This window comes from Vombatus ursinus, unplaced genomic scaffold (genome assembly GCF_900497805.2).
Source record: "Vombatus ursinus unplaced genomic scaffold, bare-nosed wombat genome assembly UNPS02014778.1, whole genome shotgun sequence".
In the NCBI taxonomy this organism is placed as follows: Eukaryota; Metazoa; Chordata; class Mammalia; order Diprotodontia; family Vombatidae; genus Vombatus; species Vombatus ursinus.
In genome coordinates, this window is record NW_020954556.1 from 52,732,403 (window position 1) to 52,748,686 (window position 16,284).

The following is a 16,284-nucleotide window of genomic DNA, read 5'->3' on the forward strand; positions in this document are numbered from 1 at the left end:
GGTGGGGATGTTATCAACTAGGAGAATCAGGAAGGGACTTTTCAAGGCAATGGCAGATGAATGGAACTAGGGGGTTGGCAAGGTAAAGGTGAGAAGCGTAGCAATCCAGGTTTGAGGGACAGCTTGTACAAGACACAGAAACAGTAGATCAAATGTTATGGTTATAGGAGTTGGAAGGTAACTGGCTTGGTTACATAATTTAGTCAAGATCAATTTGGGAAAAGATGAGGTCTATGGCATTTTTGTAGCTTTCTATTAAAAAAGTTAATTTCTTTCACTGCAGTCATTGTCTTATGGCACTTAGTTTTGTTCCATCAATGAAAATGGGTGGTGAAATTAAACTGTTAGGAGCCAAAACCTGGCTTCTGAGCAGATTTCTCTTAATCCCACTGAACTGTTGTTTATTCATCAGCACCTACAATTATCTATATTCATCTCCATCAGTGCATGGCTCCCTGGGAAAATCTATTATTTGGTCCAAGTGATTATGTTCTGGAATGGCAGGGCTCCCCAGCAACTAGGCTCAGGTTTTCTGTGGATTGGTTGGGGAAGGGGCTTCATGAAGGAGTGAATGTGGGCAGAACAAAGCACTTGGCCTATAATGGCAAGTTTGGAAGGTTTTTTATACCTGATTGTTACAGGATTGATGGAGTGAAAATTGCCCAGTGCTTTGGCAATAAGGGAGGCTGATGTGTACATTGAAGATACCTCATGTGATCAGATTTAGTTTTGCTTCAACAGAGCATACAAAACCTAAACTACAATTATACTGTGTAACAGGAGGTACCTCTCAACAGTTACGTAAAAGAGTATAAGAGTACTTTTGTATGGATTCATGTCACCTGACCCTTTAGTAATTGACCATTGGTTGAAAGAAAGAGGGGAAGGACTTTAATTTATTAGTAACAATGTTGTCCATTGGTTTTAACTTGGCTTTTGTCATTTAAATTTGTATAAAAGTCAGTATGTCCTTTCCCTATTGCCTTTTCTCTTTTGCACTCTCCACTCTGCATTATTTCATTGGATTCCCTCAATTCTTTTTTTTTTTTTAAAGAAAATATTTTATTACATCATGAAAAAGGCAACACCAATCAACTAGGTTCATATTTGCTTAAAAAAATTGAAAATTTCTTTAGTAGACAGTATGTCAGCATCCTGTTCCACATGGGAATGAGAAGAAGACTATAGCTTTACTAAGTATTGTATAGTCTGAAAGAAATACCAACAAAAATAAAGGAAGACGGTGGGAATAAGAAAACAAAAAACACATGATCTTGGGAAACATCTCATGTTATGAATAATCTACCAAGAAACATTTAAGCAAAAGAAAACCCTTTGTTTCTACAGCTTTCGTTCATTTACAGCTGTCATTCCTTATGGGTAAGTCCCTTAACTTTTCCATGTTCTGAGTCAGTGGTGACAAACTCAAATAGAGAGGGTGGATTAATCCATATATAAGGATCCATATGGTTGCATATTAACCTAGTTTAAAAATGTAATATATGTTTTATTGTATTCTCATTATCTCATATTTAATAATTACATTTTAATCTGGTTTGAGCTACACTTGAAAGTGTTATGGGCTGGCTGCTAAGGTCGCAGTTTGATTGAGGCAATGTCCATTTAGTGGTTAAGGTTAGGTAAAAACTAAGGCAAAGAATGGCCTCTTTTACCTAGTCCAAAAAAAAAAGTCAATCTGTGAGGGAAAGGCCCTCAGGGTTTCTGGCCAAAACAGAAACAATCACTATTTACATGGCTCTGAGCCATGTTAGGTTATTGGAGTTAGGTATTGGAGATGCCTAATCTTACTCTTCCTAGACTGATTTGGTTAGTGCATCAGTTCCTAGTAGTCATTATCTACAAACAAGACCCAGTCCCAGCATTCTTCTTTCCTCAATGTGTTTAGTCCCTGGCTCAAAGTCTTTCCACCCACCATAACTCCTGGCCTCATACAACGGGACTTCAGCATATATAATGATGCTCCCTTAAGTACCTTAACTTCAATCTACGCGATTCTTATGACCTATTCCATTCCACCTCAAGTACACACAGTGGTGGATTTACCATCGATGTTGCCAGCACCTGCAAGGGCTCTACTTTCTGTATTCGTGAACTCTGAAATCTCTTTCTTGGCTCGTAATCTTTCATCATTCTGTCTTTCCCTATGTCTTCCTTCCCCTAACCTGTTTTTCATCCTCACCGTAACTTCTAATTCCTGCATCCCTAAATTCTCTCCTGGGTCATCACTCTTGCACTTACTATAGTGTACTCCTAGCAACCCCGTGTCCTACAGCCAATCAAGCCTTGTCCAACCCCAACCTTGGATGGATCTCACCATCTACTTCCTTTGCTCCTTATTCAGTGCTACTAAACTGAGGAGAAAATCATGAAACTATGCTGAACAGGTCCACTACAAAGTTGTTACATAATCTTAACTGGGCCTAAAGACTTCAGGGAGAGAATCCTTTTAATGGATGTTCCGACCATTCTTCTCTCTCAACACCCTCCCCCAATCCCCCCCCAACTCCTACATCTGAGGGACCTCCCCCTTATCCTGCATCAAACTTTACTGAAAAAACTGAGGACATTTGTGGAGAGCTCCCTCTTCTTCTCTCATCTCACATGAGTCAGACATCTTCTGCTATCTTCTTTACCTCTATCTCATAAGGAGAGGTGACCCTTCTCCTTGCCAAAGCAAACGCAACATTCATTCTCAATCCCACTCCCTCTGACAGTATTTCCTTTGTCATCTCCCCTCTCACTAATCTCCAATCTCTTCCTAGCTACTGGCTCCTTCCTTGCTCCCTCCTTCTCCTCCCATCCTTGCATTCCTGGTTGCTAGTGACCTATATCATTCCTTTCCTTCTGGGGTAAACTCCTTGTATAGAATGGCAGGCCTAGTTAGGAAGACCTGAGTTCTAACTTGGCCTCAGACACTTACTGTGTGACTCTGGGCAAATTACTTAATTCTGTTTGTCTTGGTTTCCTCTTTGTAAAATGAGGAGGAAATGGCAAACTACTTTAGTATCCTTGCCAAGAAAAACCCCAAATTGGGTCACAAAGACTGAAAAATGTTGAAAATTTGTCTATAGTTAGTGTCACTACTTCCTTTCCTCTCTTGCATCTAGACACACTGAAATCTCATTATTCAATTGAAACTGCTCTCTCTATAGTTGCCAAATGTAATGGCCTTATCTCAAGCATCATCACTTTTTTATTTTTTTTCAGGGACATAGTCTAATACACCTTTCATGGATTTAGAAAAATGGTATCAGAAGCAAAAGCCTTTCTCAGCTTCTAGCAGACATAGATCATATACTTTTTTTTTTTTAACATGTTTTCAAAACTTTAGGTTACAAATTTTCTCCCTTCCTCCCTCCCCACCCACTCTCATTGAAAAGGCAAGCATCTCGATACAGGTTATAGATATATAGTCATGTAAAACACTTCCACTGTAGTCCTGTTGTGAAAAACTAAGTATATTTCCCTTCATCCTACCCTACCCCCCACTCATTCCAGTCTCTCTTTTGACCCTGTCCCTCCTCAGAAGTGTTTGCTTTTGATTATCCCCTCCCCCAATCTGCCCTCCCCTCTAGCAACCCCCTGCTCTCTTCTCCCCTTCCCCCCTTATTTTCCTGTAGGGTAAGATAGATTTCCATACCCCATTGTGTATGTCATTCCCTCCTTAAGCCAAATCCTATGAGAATAAGATTCACTCATTCCCTCTCACCTTCCCCCATTTTCCCTCCACTGCGAAAGCCTTTTCTTGTCTGTTTTATGTGAGATATTTTGCCTCATTCTACTTCTCCCTTTCTCCTTCTCCCAGTGTAATCCTCTCTCACCCCTTAATTTTATTTTCCAGATATTATCCCTTCATCTTCAACTCACCCTGTGCGCTCTATCTATCTATACATACATATAATTTTTTTCCTTCCCACTACCCTAATACTGACAAAGGACTCATGAGTTACAAATATCATCTTTCCCTGCAGGAATGTAAACAGTTCAACCTTAATAAGTCTCCTATGATTTCTTTTTCCTGTTTACCTCTTCCATGTTTCACTTGAGTCTTGTATTTGAAGGTCAAATTTTCTATTCAGCTCTGGTCTTCTTCCACAAGAATGCTTGAAAGTCCCCTATTTCATTAAATGATCATTTTTTACCCTGAAGGATTATACTCAGTTTTGCTGGGTAGGTGATTCTAGGTTGTAGTCCTAACTCCTTTGCCCTCTGGAATATCATATTCCATGTCCTCCGGACCCTTACTGTAGAAGCTGCTAAATCTTGTGTTATCCTGATTGTGTTTCCACAATACTTGAATTGTTTCCTTCTGGTTGCTTGCAATATCTTTTCCTTGACCTGGGAATTCTGGAATTTGGCTACAACATTCCTAGGAGTTTTCCTTTGGGGATCTCTTTCAGGAGGTGATTGGTGGATTCTTTCAACTTCTATTTTGCCCTCTGGTTCTAAAATATTGGCAGTTTTCCTTGATAATTTCTTGAAAGATGATGTCTAGGCTCTTTTTTTGATCATGGCTTTCAGACAGTCCACTAATTTTTAAGTTCTCTCTCCTGGATCTATTTTCCTTTGTTGGTTGTTTTTCCAATGACATATTTCACATTCTCTTCTATTTTTTCATTCGTTTGGATTAGTGTTACAGTACCTTGATTTCTCAAATTGTCTCTAGCTTCCAAGTTCTCCATTCTAATTTTTAAGAAAGTATTTTCTTCAGTAAGTTTTTGGACTTCCTTTTCCATTTGGCCAATTTTGCTTTTGAGGGCATTCTTCTCCTCATTGGCTTTTTGGACCTCTTTTGCCATTTGGGTTAGGCTATTTTTTAAGGTGTTGTTTTCTTCAGTATTTTTTTGGGTCTCCTTTAGCATCACTCTCAGTTTTTCCTCTACTTCTCAAAATCCTTTTTGAGCTCTTCCATGGCCTGGGACCAATTCGTATTTTTCTTGGAGGCTTTGGATGTAGGAGCTTTGGCTTTGTTGTCTTCTTCTGGTTGGATGTTTTGATCTTCTTTGTCATCAAAGTAAGATAATATAGTCTGACTTTTTGCGCTGCTTGCTTATGATCTCAGCCAATTACTTGAGTTATAAACTCTTTGTTAAGGTAGGAGTCTGTTTCCAGTGTGAAGAATGTACTATTATCCCAAGCTTCAGGGATTTTGTGCAGCTGTTTTCAGAGATACTTCTAGGGACCTTTAAATTTTCAGTTCTTCCAAGGCGATATGATCAAGGGTGAGGTGTTAACTCCTTTCCTGGCCTGTGCTCTGGTCTATGAGCACTCTTTTCTGTCTTGGAACTGTGAGGAGGGTTTCCTCTCCAAGCTCTACCACGCCAGCGCTCCTCCTCGCCCCAGGACTGCCACCCAGAACTGTGACCCAGATCCAAGCACAAGCAAAGCAAGAGAATCCTGCTCCAGCAGAGATCCCTGCAATCCCTCTCTGATCAGCCACTTGATTCCCCCTCAGTCTGTGGGCCAGAAACTCAGGAGGCAGCCGCCACCCCAGGGCTGCTCTCAGGGAATGGGGCTGGAACCCTACTGTCCTCTCTTAGCAACGCAGAAACAGACTTTTCCCACTGACCTTCTAAGTTGTCTTTGGCATTCGTGGGTTGAGCAGTCTGGAAACCTTCACAGCTGCCTGCGATTCAGTCCTCTGAGGCCTGTTCCAGGTTCTCAGTGGCCTGTGGGCCCATGCTGAACTGCACTCCTCTCCCTGCCCAGTGCAACATACCTTTCTAATCAACCATCCAGGCTGTCTTTGGCTGGAAATTTGTTTCACTCTGTCTTTTTGTGGGTTCTGCTGCTTTAGAATTTGTTTAGAGCCATTTTTTATAGGTATTTGGAGGAGTTTGGGGGAGAGCTCAAGCAACTCACTGTTTTTACTCTGCCATCTTGGCTTCGCCCCCCCCCCCCCAAGCATCATCACTGTTGACCTATTTGTAGTATTTGACATTGTTCATCACCCTCTACTAGATATTCTCTCCTAAGGTTTTTGTGACACTGCTTTCTTCTGTGTAATCTCTCCTTTACTGGATCTTCAGGTTATGCCCAGTAACAGTTATGTCCATTAAAGTCTGTTCTGGGTTCTCTTTTCTTCTCCCTGTATAATCTCTCACTTGGTGATCTCATCAGTTCTCACAGGTTGAAATAACATCCCTCTGCAAATAATTCCCATATCTATCCATCTAGCCTTAGTCTCTCTCCTGAGCTTCAGTCTTGAATCACCAATAGCTTTTCAGGTATCTTGAAATTGATGTCCCATAGGCATCTCAAACTCAACATGTCTAAAACAGAACTTGTTACCTTTGCACTAAAACTATAGTCTCTTCCAAATTTTATCATGACTGTTGAGGGCACCATCATTCTCAGTCACCCAAGATTGCAACCTTTGTGTCATCTTTGACTCCTCACTCTCTCACCCACCATATTCAATCTGCTGCCAAGTCTTACCATTTCAATTTTCCTATCATCTCTCATGTAAGTCTCCTCTCCATTCACACAGTCACCACACTGCTGCAGGTCCTCATTACCTAAAGTCTGAATGTTGTAACAGCCTTCTAATTGGTCATTTGCCTCAAATCTCCTGTTGATCTAGTTCAAGGGTGGGGAACTTGTAGCCTCAAGGCCACATGTGGCCCTCTAGTTCCTCAAGCCCATTGACGGAATCCAAAGTTAAAGTTCTGTGAAGTTTGAATTCAAAGGGCTGCACTTGAGGACTTAGAAGGCCACGTGTCCTTGGGGCTGTAGGTTCCCCACCCTGATCTAGTTGATTCTCTGACTGCCAATGCAATTTTTCTAAAATGAAGGTCTGATCATGTCACTCTTCTACTCAAACTTCTGTGGCTCCCTATAAAAACCTGTTTGATTTTGGAGGCCCTTCACAATTTATCCCTGTCTACCTTTCTTACCTTTTTACACTTTACTTTCCTCCATGGACTCTGATCCACTACACTGTCCTGCTTGCTATTTCTTGTACATAATACTCCATCTTCCAATTCATTGCCTTTCCATTCATGCCTGTAATTAATGCTTTTCTTCCTCACCCCTACCTCCTGGCTTCCTTAGACTGAATCAAGACTAAGGTCAAATCTCATCTTCTGCATGAGGCCCTTCCTGCTCCCTCCCACTGTTAGTGACTTTCTTTTGAAATCATCTTCCATTCATGCTGTATATATACACACATATATGCATATCTTGTATACAAAATTACTTATGTATTATCTGCCCTACCCATCAGAATATGACCCTACTTGATTGTGTATTTTTTTTTTAATTTTTGGGGACTTTTCTTTGTATCCTCAGTGTTTAGTACAGTGTCTAGCTCCTACTTAGTACTTAATAAATGCTTGTTGACTTTTTTCCTCTGCAAAATGCCACTGTTCTTATCAGCAGCAGCAGTAGTAGTTAGCTGCTTAAAACTTCTTTGGCATGAGTTTCTAACTAATATTAATGTTTGAGGAAAAGTTAATATCCTTATATAGTCAAAGGCAACACATTATTTTGATTATTTTATTTATCTTCAAAAATTTCTGCCATGAGACAGGAATGCATGATAGAAATGGCTCAAACATCTTCACATGAAACACTCTGATTCAGATTTCATTCACAAGTTTTCTAAAAAACATCTACAGTCTCATAATCCCACCCATTTTCATCCATTATCACAGATTTCATTATCCATTAAACAGTAGTTGCCAGCAATTGAAAGTTGTAAGGCTTTCTGCATATTAGTAGTGTTTTCTGAACTACCACACAAGAACATCACAATTATAGTTTTCATCATACATGGCAACCCCACAAGGTGACAAATGCTTCCAAATGAATCTCCCTGTTTACCATGAGAGCTCTGCACCCCACAAGCTTTATGATATGCTTTTCCTTTTCTTAGTACTACTCACTCATCTTACAGTATGTTCCTTGTAGGGAATTGTATCACATGCTGACCTGATAGTTTTTAATCATCATTACTAATTGGCAAATGTCTGAGTCCAATATTGGTGCTCTCTGATAACTATGTACAGAACATATTAGAAAACATATGGGTTGCTTGGACTCTCTATCTCTTCTTTTGAAGAGAACTACTTTGAGGTTTTCTTGAACAGATGTAAACAAAAGGAGATACACATATACACACACAAACATATGTATATCTGTTGATACAGAGTATTTCAATGTGTTCACCTACATATATAGAGAGATCTATGCAGATACACAGAATAAGTGCCTGTATTCACACTCATACACACTGTCACATACAACACATGTATGTGTTCATGTATACGTGTATGCATGTATGTTGTAAATGTCCTTTTGGAGGCCACTGGAGTTTTTATATTACCAAATGATGACTAAATACCTGATCTGCAGCATTACTCCTGAGAAGATACTAGAAGGGAATGACAGTTTTGATGCACTTTGGAATGGCACAATCACGTAAACGCTTGAACATTTAAGACTTCTTAACTCATCCAAAGTTTTTAAACATGATCCTACTGAAAAATATCTGAACAATGCAGCAAGTAAAAAACAACACAAAGATTTTATATAATCAAAGTATAAACAAATACATAGGAAATGCATACTTGTCAGTAATTTTTTAAAAGTAGGAAACATATGTAGGGAAAACATAGATGTATGACAAAACTTAAAAAAGAAACAAACAAAAATTTTCAAATGTATAACAATAAATGCCATGATTTTCCATAAACGGCCAAGAAAGCTTATCACATCTCTGAACAGAGGAAATCACCATCTATGGCAAATCTGAAAATCTGTCTTACACCAAAATCATGACTGTTAATAAGGCCAGTAAGAACAATTTGCAATTTACTGATGCTCAGTTTTACTCTAAGAAGTTATAACTGTAAAAAAGAATCCCAAGCACCAATTCCATAATTTAAAATTTACTGCATATTTTTTCCTAGCTAAGTTTAGCTAGGGAACTATCAAAGTTTAGTTTTACAGGTAGGTCCAAAGTCCTTCCTATTCATATGAATGCCAACCCTTATAGTCTGGAAAACTGTTTAGGTCAATAGAAGAATCCATCGTTTTTGATAACCACTGAATTTGATCATTATGTAGATTAACCCCATTTATTAATTTTATTAGGCAATACTTTATATTTAAGTAGATAGGTGCAAGGAATGACATGTCTATTCCTTGCTATAACTTTCCTTAGAAAAAAGTAGAAGGCAAATATATCTGGAATCTATTGGTAGCGTAAGAAAAATTGCATATTTGTTAATCAAGAAGGCAGTGCTACTTGCACATGGCATTACTGTAATCGCCCCCAATTTCTAGTCCCCCGTTTCTTCCATATAATGGGATGGAGTTGGAGGAAAGGACAGCTCAATGAAGAGCTCACTTTCTGTTTTTTTCTTGCCACACTTGAAACAACAGCACATTATATATTTATGGATACATTTAACAGTGCTTTTGTTTTTTTCTGGAAGTTCCTGCAGAAAACACTTTCAGATAGTAAGGTGATTTATTTCAGATCATAATAATTGCCATTCTCCCCCCCCCCCCACCCCAGTATTTACATTGTGCCACTTCCACACATAGCAATCTCTAAAACAACGAATGTTTCAGTCTTTTCCTACCACTAACTTTGGCCAGTTCTCAACAAACACCAAACTGAAGGTCAGCTCCATTCGGGAGATAAAAGGTAAGACTACTGAAGAAAGCAGACCACATGGAAACTAACATTTGGAGTGATGTAATTCTCCATTACTCCCCTTCCTGCTAGCTCAACTTTCTCCTTGTTGCAAAACATACATCAGATGGGAAAAAGAAACCATCTGAAGCTGAAGCATTAAGACACTGGTGAATTCTGCTGGTCCTCAGGAATAGGTGACTCATCCTGCTCATCCCTGGTCTCATTGGAAGGCTCTTCACAACTAGGCTCACCCAGGTATTCACTGCCGCCTTCACTCTGCTCCTCACTCTGTTCTTCAGCCTGTTCCAGGTCATTCTCAAGGGGTGTTGAGGAATCACTCATTCTTTCATTTTCAGCAGCATCACTGAAGGGCTGGGAGGAGGGAGGTGGTGGGGGAATATTTGGTTGTAGGACATTCTCACTGGTAGAAATGGGGGCTTTGGTTATAGCGATATCTACTAAAGTCTCATTCTGAGGCAAAGATAGCTTCTCCACAACTCTCCACTGAATGATACTCATGTCTTTTCCACCAGTTGAAATTAAGTGGCTGTCATTATGAGTAAAGCTGACGTTAGTAACATGGCTGCTGTGGCCATTGTACTTGTGACTTGGTGCCTATTTGAAATAAATAAGACAGAAAAAATTAAGCCAGTTTTTTATGTCTGCTTACTGTGACAATGATTGACTAAGGGAAGGACTCTAGCCTACATAAAATAATAACTCCCATCACAATCACCACTAATCAGATCTGAGAGAAAAAAAGCTAGTGAGACATCAAACCTCTTTTCTGATAACTGGGCAGGATGGGAGAAAAGTTGGAGGGAACGATGACAACGTCTCAGTCAGTCAGATGGTCAGTCGCAAAAGAAAAAAAAATGCCCAAGGGACTGTCTTATTGGAATAACAAATATAAATTATAAATAACAAATATGAATTATAAATTATAAACTCCCATGGGCAGTAATAATAGTTATGATTATATATGACAAAGCATGACAGGCTCCTCAGTCTTCAAGAATTTTCTAATGACTGTATACTTTATTTTCATTCATTCATTTATTTATTTATTTTTAGGCAATTGAGGTTAAGTGACTTTCCCAGGGTCACACAGCTAGTTAAGTGTCAAGTGTTTGGTCTGAGGCCAGATTTGAACTCAGGTCCTCCTGACTTCAGGGCCAGTGCTCTATCCACTGCACCACCTTAATGACTGTATTCTTAAGAAATCCGAGAGGTTTAAAAATCACCAAAATAAATCAAACCAAGCCAAAAAACCTCCTAAATCCCTGATTGCTAACAGGCTTCTACAAAAACCTAAAAAGAGGAAATCCTAGCTGCTTCTTTTGCTGCCTAACATCTGAGAATGCCCTTATTTTTCAGGTAACAAGAAGGGGAGGAAGGAAAGAAGGAAGAAGGAAAAAGGGGAATCCTTTTGTGGTTCTCCAAAGAAAGATCTAGGTAAAGCTGGTGTCTCTTTCAGTATCCTAGTGGAATGGAGGAAAATAAGGAACTAGTTCCCCAAGTGACCTTCCCATCACTAGAAATGTACTCTTTAAAAAAAAAAATGTAAATAATATTTTATTTTTTCCAATTAAATGTAAAGACAATTTTCAACATTCATTTTTTATAAGATTCTGAGTTCCAAATTTTTCCCTTTCCTCCCTCCCCAAGACAGCAAGCAATCTGATATAGGTTATACAGGTGCAATCACGTAAAACATACAGATATGTACTTGAACAAGTAGCCCAGTTGCCTCTTCTAAGACTCGCTCACACAGAAGCTGAACTTACCTTTGGCTTGGAACAAGGATACTGAAAAAGATGGACCTTGCAAAAGTCATCAGCAACTGCTATCACTTTTCGGTTATGGGATCTCACTAGAGCATTGATATCTGTTCCATCTGATCCTTCTGGCCAGACTCCTTACAACATGGAAACATACATATAGAAATGTTAGAATGTTAGTGTCAACAATATACTGTAAGTATTACTTTGTGATAGGCTCTAATGCTGCAAAATTCTGTGATCGTCCATGTATTTACTCACTGATTGATGCAGACACTAGATGCTCTACAATCTGGTAAAGTCTTTGGGAACTTTGTGGCTAAAAATTTATCATTGCTATATGCTATAGCCAACAGAATGAATTTTAAATGTACATAAACTGGTCCTCAGGCAATACAGTATGGTCTCTACTCTGAATCTTTCCACCTCTGTAGGATCTGCTGGAACTTAGGCTCGTTAGCATAGAATTAGAGAATTCAAAGTGACCTTCCTGCCACCATAAGACACTGTAGTAGGCTTTTATTGGAGGATAACATAAATATAACATATTTCTTATTTTGGCTTTGAATATAAAATGAGAATTAAACAAATGACTAAATCTAAACATCTAGCTGATAAGAAAATTTCTGAAGAATATGGGTTGGCAGCCAAATATTAAACTACATAAAAAAGAATGATCAAAACAGTACTATTTTGGGAAGGCCAGGGCAGAGTCAGCCAGCCAGCCTGCCTGGTATTTCTGAATCTGGAACTAGAAGATGAAAGTTCAAATCAGTTCTGCCACTTGTTTAACACATGACTTTGGACAAGTCCCTTAATTCAGGACAATACGCATTTACTGATCATCTGCTATAATACTGTAGGTATTGTGCTGTGTGATGGTGATATAAAGAGGAAAATGAAACGGTCCCTGCTTTCAAGAAATTTGCATTTTCCTAGGACAAACAACACATACACAAGTAAGAAAAAAGGAAATCTATACCAAAAAAAGTTACAAAGTAATTTCAGCCTTGGAGAAGAATTAACTGGGAGAATCAGGAAAGGTCTTCTCTTATTTAGAAGGTGGAACTTGAGTGAGCCTTGAAGGGACCTAATGTTTCTAAAAGGTGAAGGAGAGAAGTGAGCATTACTAGGCATAACGACTGGCTTGTGCAAAAGCATAGATAGAAGACAGAATGTTGTAAAGTAGGAGCATCAAATAGGCCAGTACAGCCACAATGTAGAATGTATGAGGGGAGCAATATGTAATTAGCCTAGAATGATAACTTGGAACCGGATTGTGAAGGGCTAACTAGAAGATAATTGTACTTTGTCCTTGAACCAACAGGAAACCACAGAAGCTTTTTGAACAGGGGAACACTTTTATTTAGCATTATTCATTTGACAGCTGAGAGGCTGGATGTAAGGAGATGATATAGAAGGTTGTTTCAATAATGGCAATAAGGGCCTGAATCAGGGTGGTGATCATGAGAGTGGAGGAAAATGTTGTGGAGGTAAAACTGGCAAAACACAACAAATGATTAGATTAGGGCTGGCAGTAAGAATGAGGGGTTGGGAATGACTGACTTGAAGAATGGTAGTGCCTTTAAAAAGACAGGGAAATCAGGCAGATGGGCAAAGATGCTGAATTTGGGACTTCTATGGGTCACCCAGGTGTTAGGTCTATTTATGAGTCTAGTAGGCAACTGGAGATACGGGACTGAATATGTACATAGTTCTGGGAGTCATGTGCACAGAAGTTAATAGTTGAAGCCCTGGGAGTCGATAAGCTATGTATGGGGTGGCAGTGAGAGAAGAGGGGCATTAAGGATAACTTCTAGGTTTTAAATCTCAGTAACCTGAAGAATGGTGGTACTCCTGAAGAAATAAGGAAGTTAGGAAGAAGGGTAGGGAAAAACAGAGAAGGAAGGAGCCAGGAGACTGAATGATAGGGACAGAGGGAAAGACTAAATAAGCTCCCAAAGGAGACAAGAGGAGACAGTAGAAGTAAGGACACTTTTTCATCAGAGACTAGAACATAGGAAAGAACGGGTAATGATATTGAGGACACTTGAGGTTTAGAATTAGGGATAAGAAGGAGTATGGAGGGGGTGGTGTGGTACAGACGGTTTGAGGAGAAAAGAGGTTTAGAGCAGATACTGTGGAGAGTTTGATAGTCACTTATAGAAGAGTAAAAATATTGATTTGCAGAAGTGAGGGCCCAGGCAGTATCACAGAATCCTAGCTCGAGAGCTGCAAGGGACCACAGAGGCTACTGCATAGCATAAATCTGCAGAATAATAAAGTGACGTCCTCTAGGGGTGTTAACACTAAAACGGGAGTAAGTAGATCATGGGAATAATCCAGCATTGGTTTAAAATTTTTCTAAAAAATGTATTAACATTTTAATTAACTCTTTAATATTCTTAAATAATTTTTAAATAAATGAGCTGAGATAAGGTAAGAGTATAAAGGATTCAAGGATGGTAAACCAGTCAGCTACAGGGTCAAGAGGGAAGAAAGGGAGAGGGAATAATGAGAGCCTGCAGAAGCAGGAAGGTATGGAGTAGATAGTTGAAGGACAGAGAATATGGTTAGAAAATATGAGGCACAGGGAAAGATGGAGGGAAAAGATGTTATATATACTCAAGACAGGAATTTCACTTGACTGTGGAGGTAGAGCACATGTATTTTTTGTGTGTGCACACACGTGTTCTGGGTGATGAGACCAATGGTTGAAAAATCCTGGGTGTGGCAGAAATGGAATTAAGATGCAGAGAGTGAGAAGTGAGCAAGTTGATGGACTGAGAAGGAAATCTGAGGGCACAGCAACATGTAAATGGAAGCGCCCAAGCAAGGTAGGGTATAGAATAAAGGAGACTGAGCAACAGGTATTGAATTCCTCAAGGAAGAAGAATGACCTACTAGGATCTGGACAGGGTGATATATGGGTAGAATATAAACTTGAGGGCATGGACTATTCTACTTTTTTTTTTTTTAAATCCTCATCATCCAGCACAATGCCTGGCTTTTTTGGGTGGGGGGAGGGTCAGGGGAAGGAATCTGAACCTGTGATTTCACTAGTGTGGGGAATTTTAGATCTAGATCTACCAATGAAGATCAATAAATGTTCTGCAATTTATAGTCAGAGAACTGCTCAACGCATTGAGAGGTTGTGACTTGTCTAGGGTTACACAACTGCCATATACCAGGGAGGGGGGCTTCAAACCTAGATCTTTTTGATCTCAATCTATGATGCCAAGTTGTCTAATTTTTTTTTTTAATTTGAACTTAACAAAGACCAAATAAAGTGGACACACACACACACACACACACACACACACACACAGAAAAAGAGGATTAAAAAATAAGTTTTTATTGATGTTTTTTGTTTTTTACATTACCACAATTTTCCTAAGTATCCCTCCCTCCCAGAGAGCCATCCTATAAAAACAAAAAACATTTTTTAAAGACAAAAAAAGGGGAAAAAATTAGCACAACTGATCAATATATATAAAGTCTGAAAATATGTGCCACATCCACTTGTGGACCTCCGTCCTTTATAGAGAGGTAAATGTCATCTCACACTCTTCTTTGGAACCATGTTTATTTTTTAAATTGTGCAACATTCATTTTTGATTAACTGTGGTTGTTCTGTTTACACTGCTGTGTGTGTATTGTTTTTCTTCACTCTGCCTTAGTTCATATAGATTTTCCCACGCTTCTTTGTATTAATCACATTCACACTCACAGAACAGTAAGATTCTATTACATTCATGTTAAGCCATTCCATAACTGATGGGCATCTACTCTGTTTCCAATTCTTTGATATCACAAAAAGTGCAGCAATAAATATTATGGTATACATGGGGACTTTTAGACTCTACGGGTCAAAGTGTATGGCAGCATTTTAGTCATTTTTGCATTTCAAACTGCTTTCCAAAATGCAATGATTCACAACTCCACCAATGAAGCACTAGTGTGCCTCTCCAGCCCCCTCCCAAACCTGTCCCCAATTCTCATCTTTTGCCATCTTTGCAAGTGAAAAAGAGGATTTTTTATGAAAATGCAGGTCTTTATTATGTAGCATTTGCTTTTCTTTTAACATATATAATAAATTCAATTTATAATTTTCAAATTTGGTCTTGTCTGTGATTCTTTTTGGCCTTTCTGTTCTCTGCACTCAGAAATGCTTTATTGACCCCCTCTTTTCTTTCTTGTTTTTTTTTTCTTGACTTCCCTATCCCTAATTGCTCTTTCCTTCTCCCTCCCTTCCCCCACTGGAAAAAGAAAAGAAAAGAAAAACAAAAATGCAATCAAGCAAAACAAGGTCATACACTGGGCATGTCATTCTGCATCTTGAATCTATTACCTCTGTCAGGAGGTGGGAAGTATGCTTGACTATATCTTCCGAGATGCCTTTACAATGTTGGTGTCATTGTCTAAATTATTCTCCTTGTCCTAATCACTTTATTCTGCATCAGTTCATACAAGTCTTCCCAGCTTTCTCTGTAACCTTCCCTTTCTTTTCTTATAGTCCAATAACATCCCATTATATTCAAACAACATAATTTGTTCAGCCATTCCAAAATTGCTACGCATCCCTCAGTTCCTAATTCTTATGTATAACAAAAGAAGGGGCTATATTTTTGTAGCTATGGGTCCATATCTTCTTTTTCTGATCTTTCTGAAGTATGGGCTTAGTAATGCTATCTCTGGATCAAAGGGTATGCACAGTTTAGTGGCTTTTGGGATATAGTTCTAAATTTGTTTCCAGATTGGCTGGGTCAATTCTTGCCTCCACCAATAGTGTAATAATATGCCTGTTTTCCCACACCAGGTTAAATCTTTATTGCA

The 16,284-nt window shown here is 39.0% G+C and overlaps 1 protein-coding gene across 5 annotated transcripts in view; it reads right to left on the reverse strand.

Annotated features, from left to right (window-relative positions):
- Positions 1 to 9,522: 9,522 nt before the first annotated feature.
- Positions 9,523 to 16,284, reverse strand: part of EML4 (EMAP like 4) — a 177,772-nt gene continuing 171,010 nt past the window's right edge. For 4 of the 5 annotated variants that reach the window (XM_027865094.1, XM_027865091.1, XM_027865090.1 and 1 more), the window contains 2 exons: positions 11,455 to 11,585; positions 9,523 to 10,282 (listed from right to left, as the gene is read on the reverse strand). In XM_027865094.1, coding sequence (XP_027720895.1) covers positions 9,824 to 10,282; positions 11,455 to 11,585 — 590 coding nt within the window. In that variant the 3' untranslated portion in view covers positions 9,523 to 9,823. The remainder of the gene's footprint in view (positions 10,283 to 11,454; positions 11,586 to 16,284) is intronic. The other variant, XM_027865095.1, reaches the window with a different exon arrangement.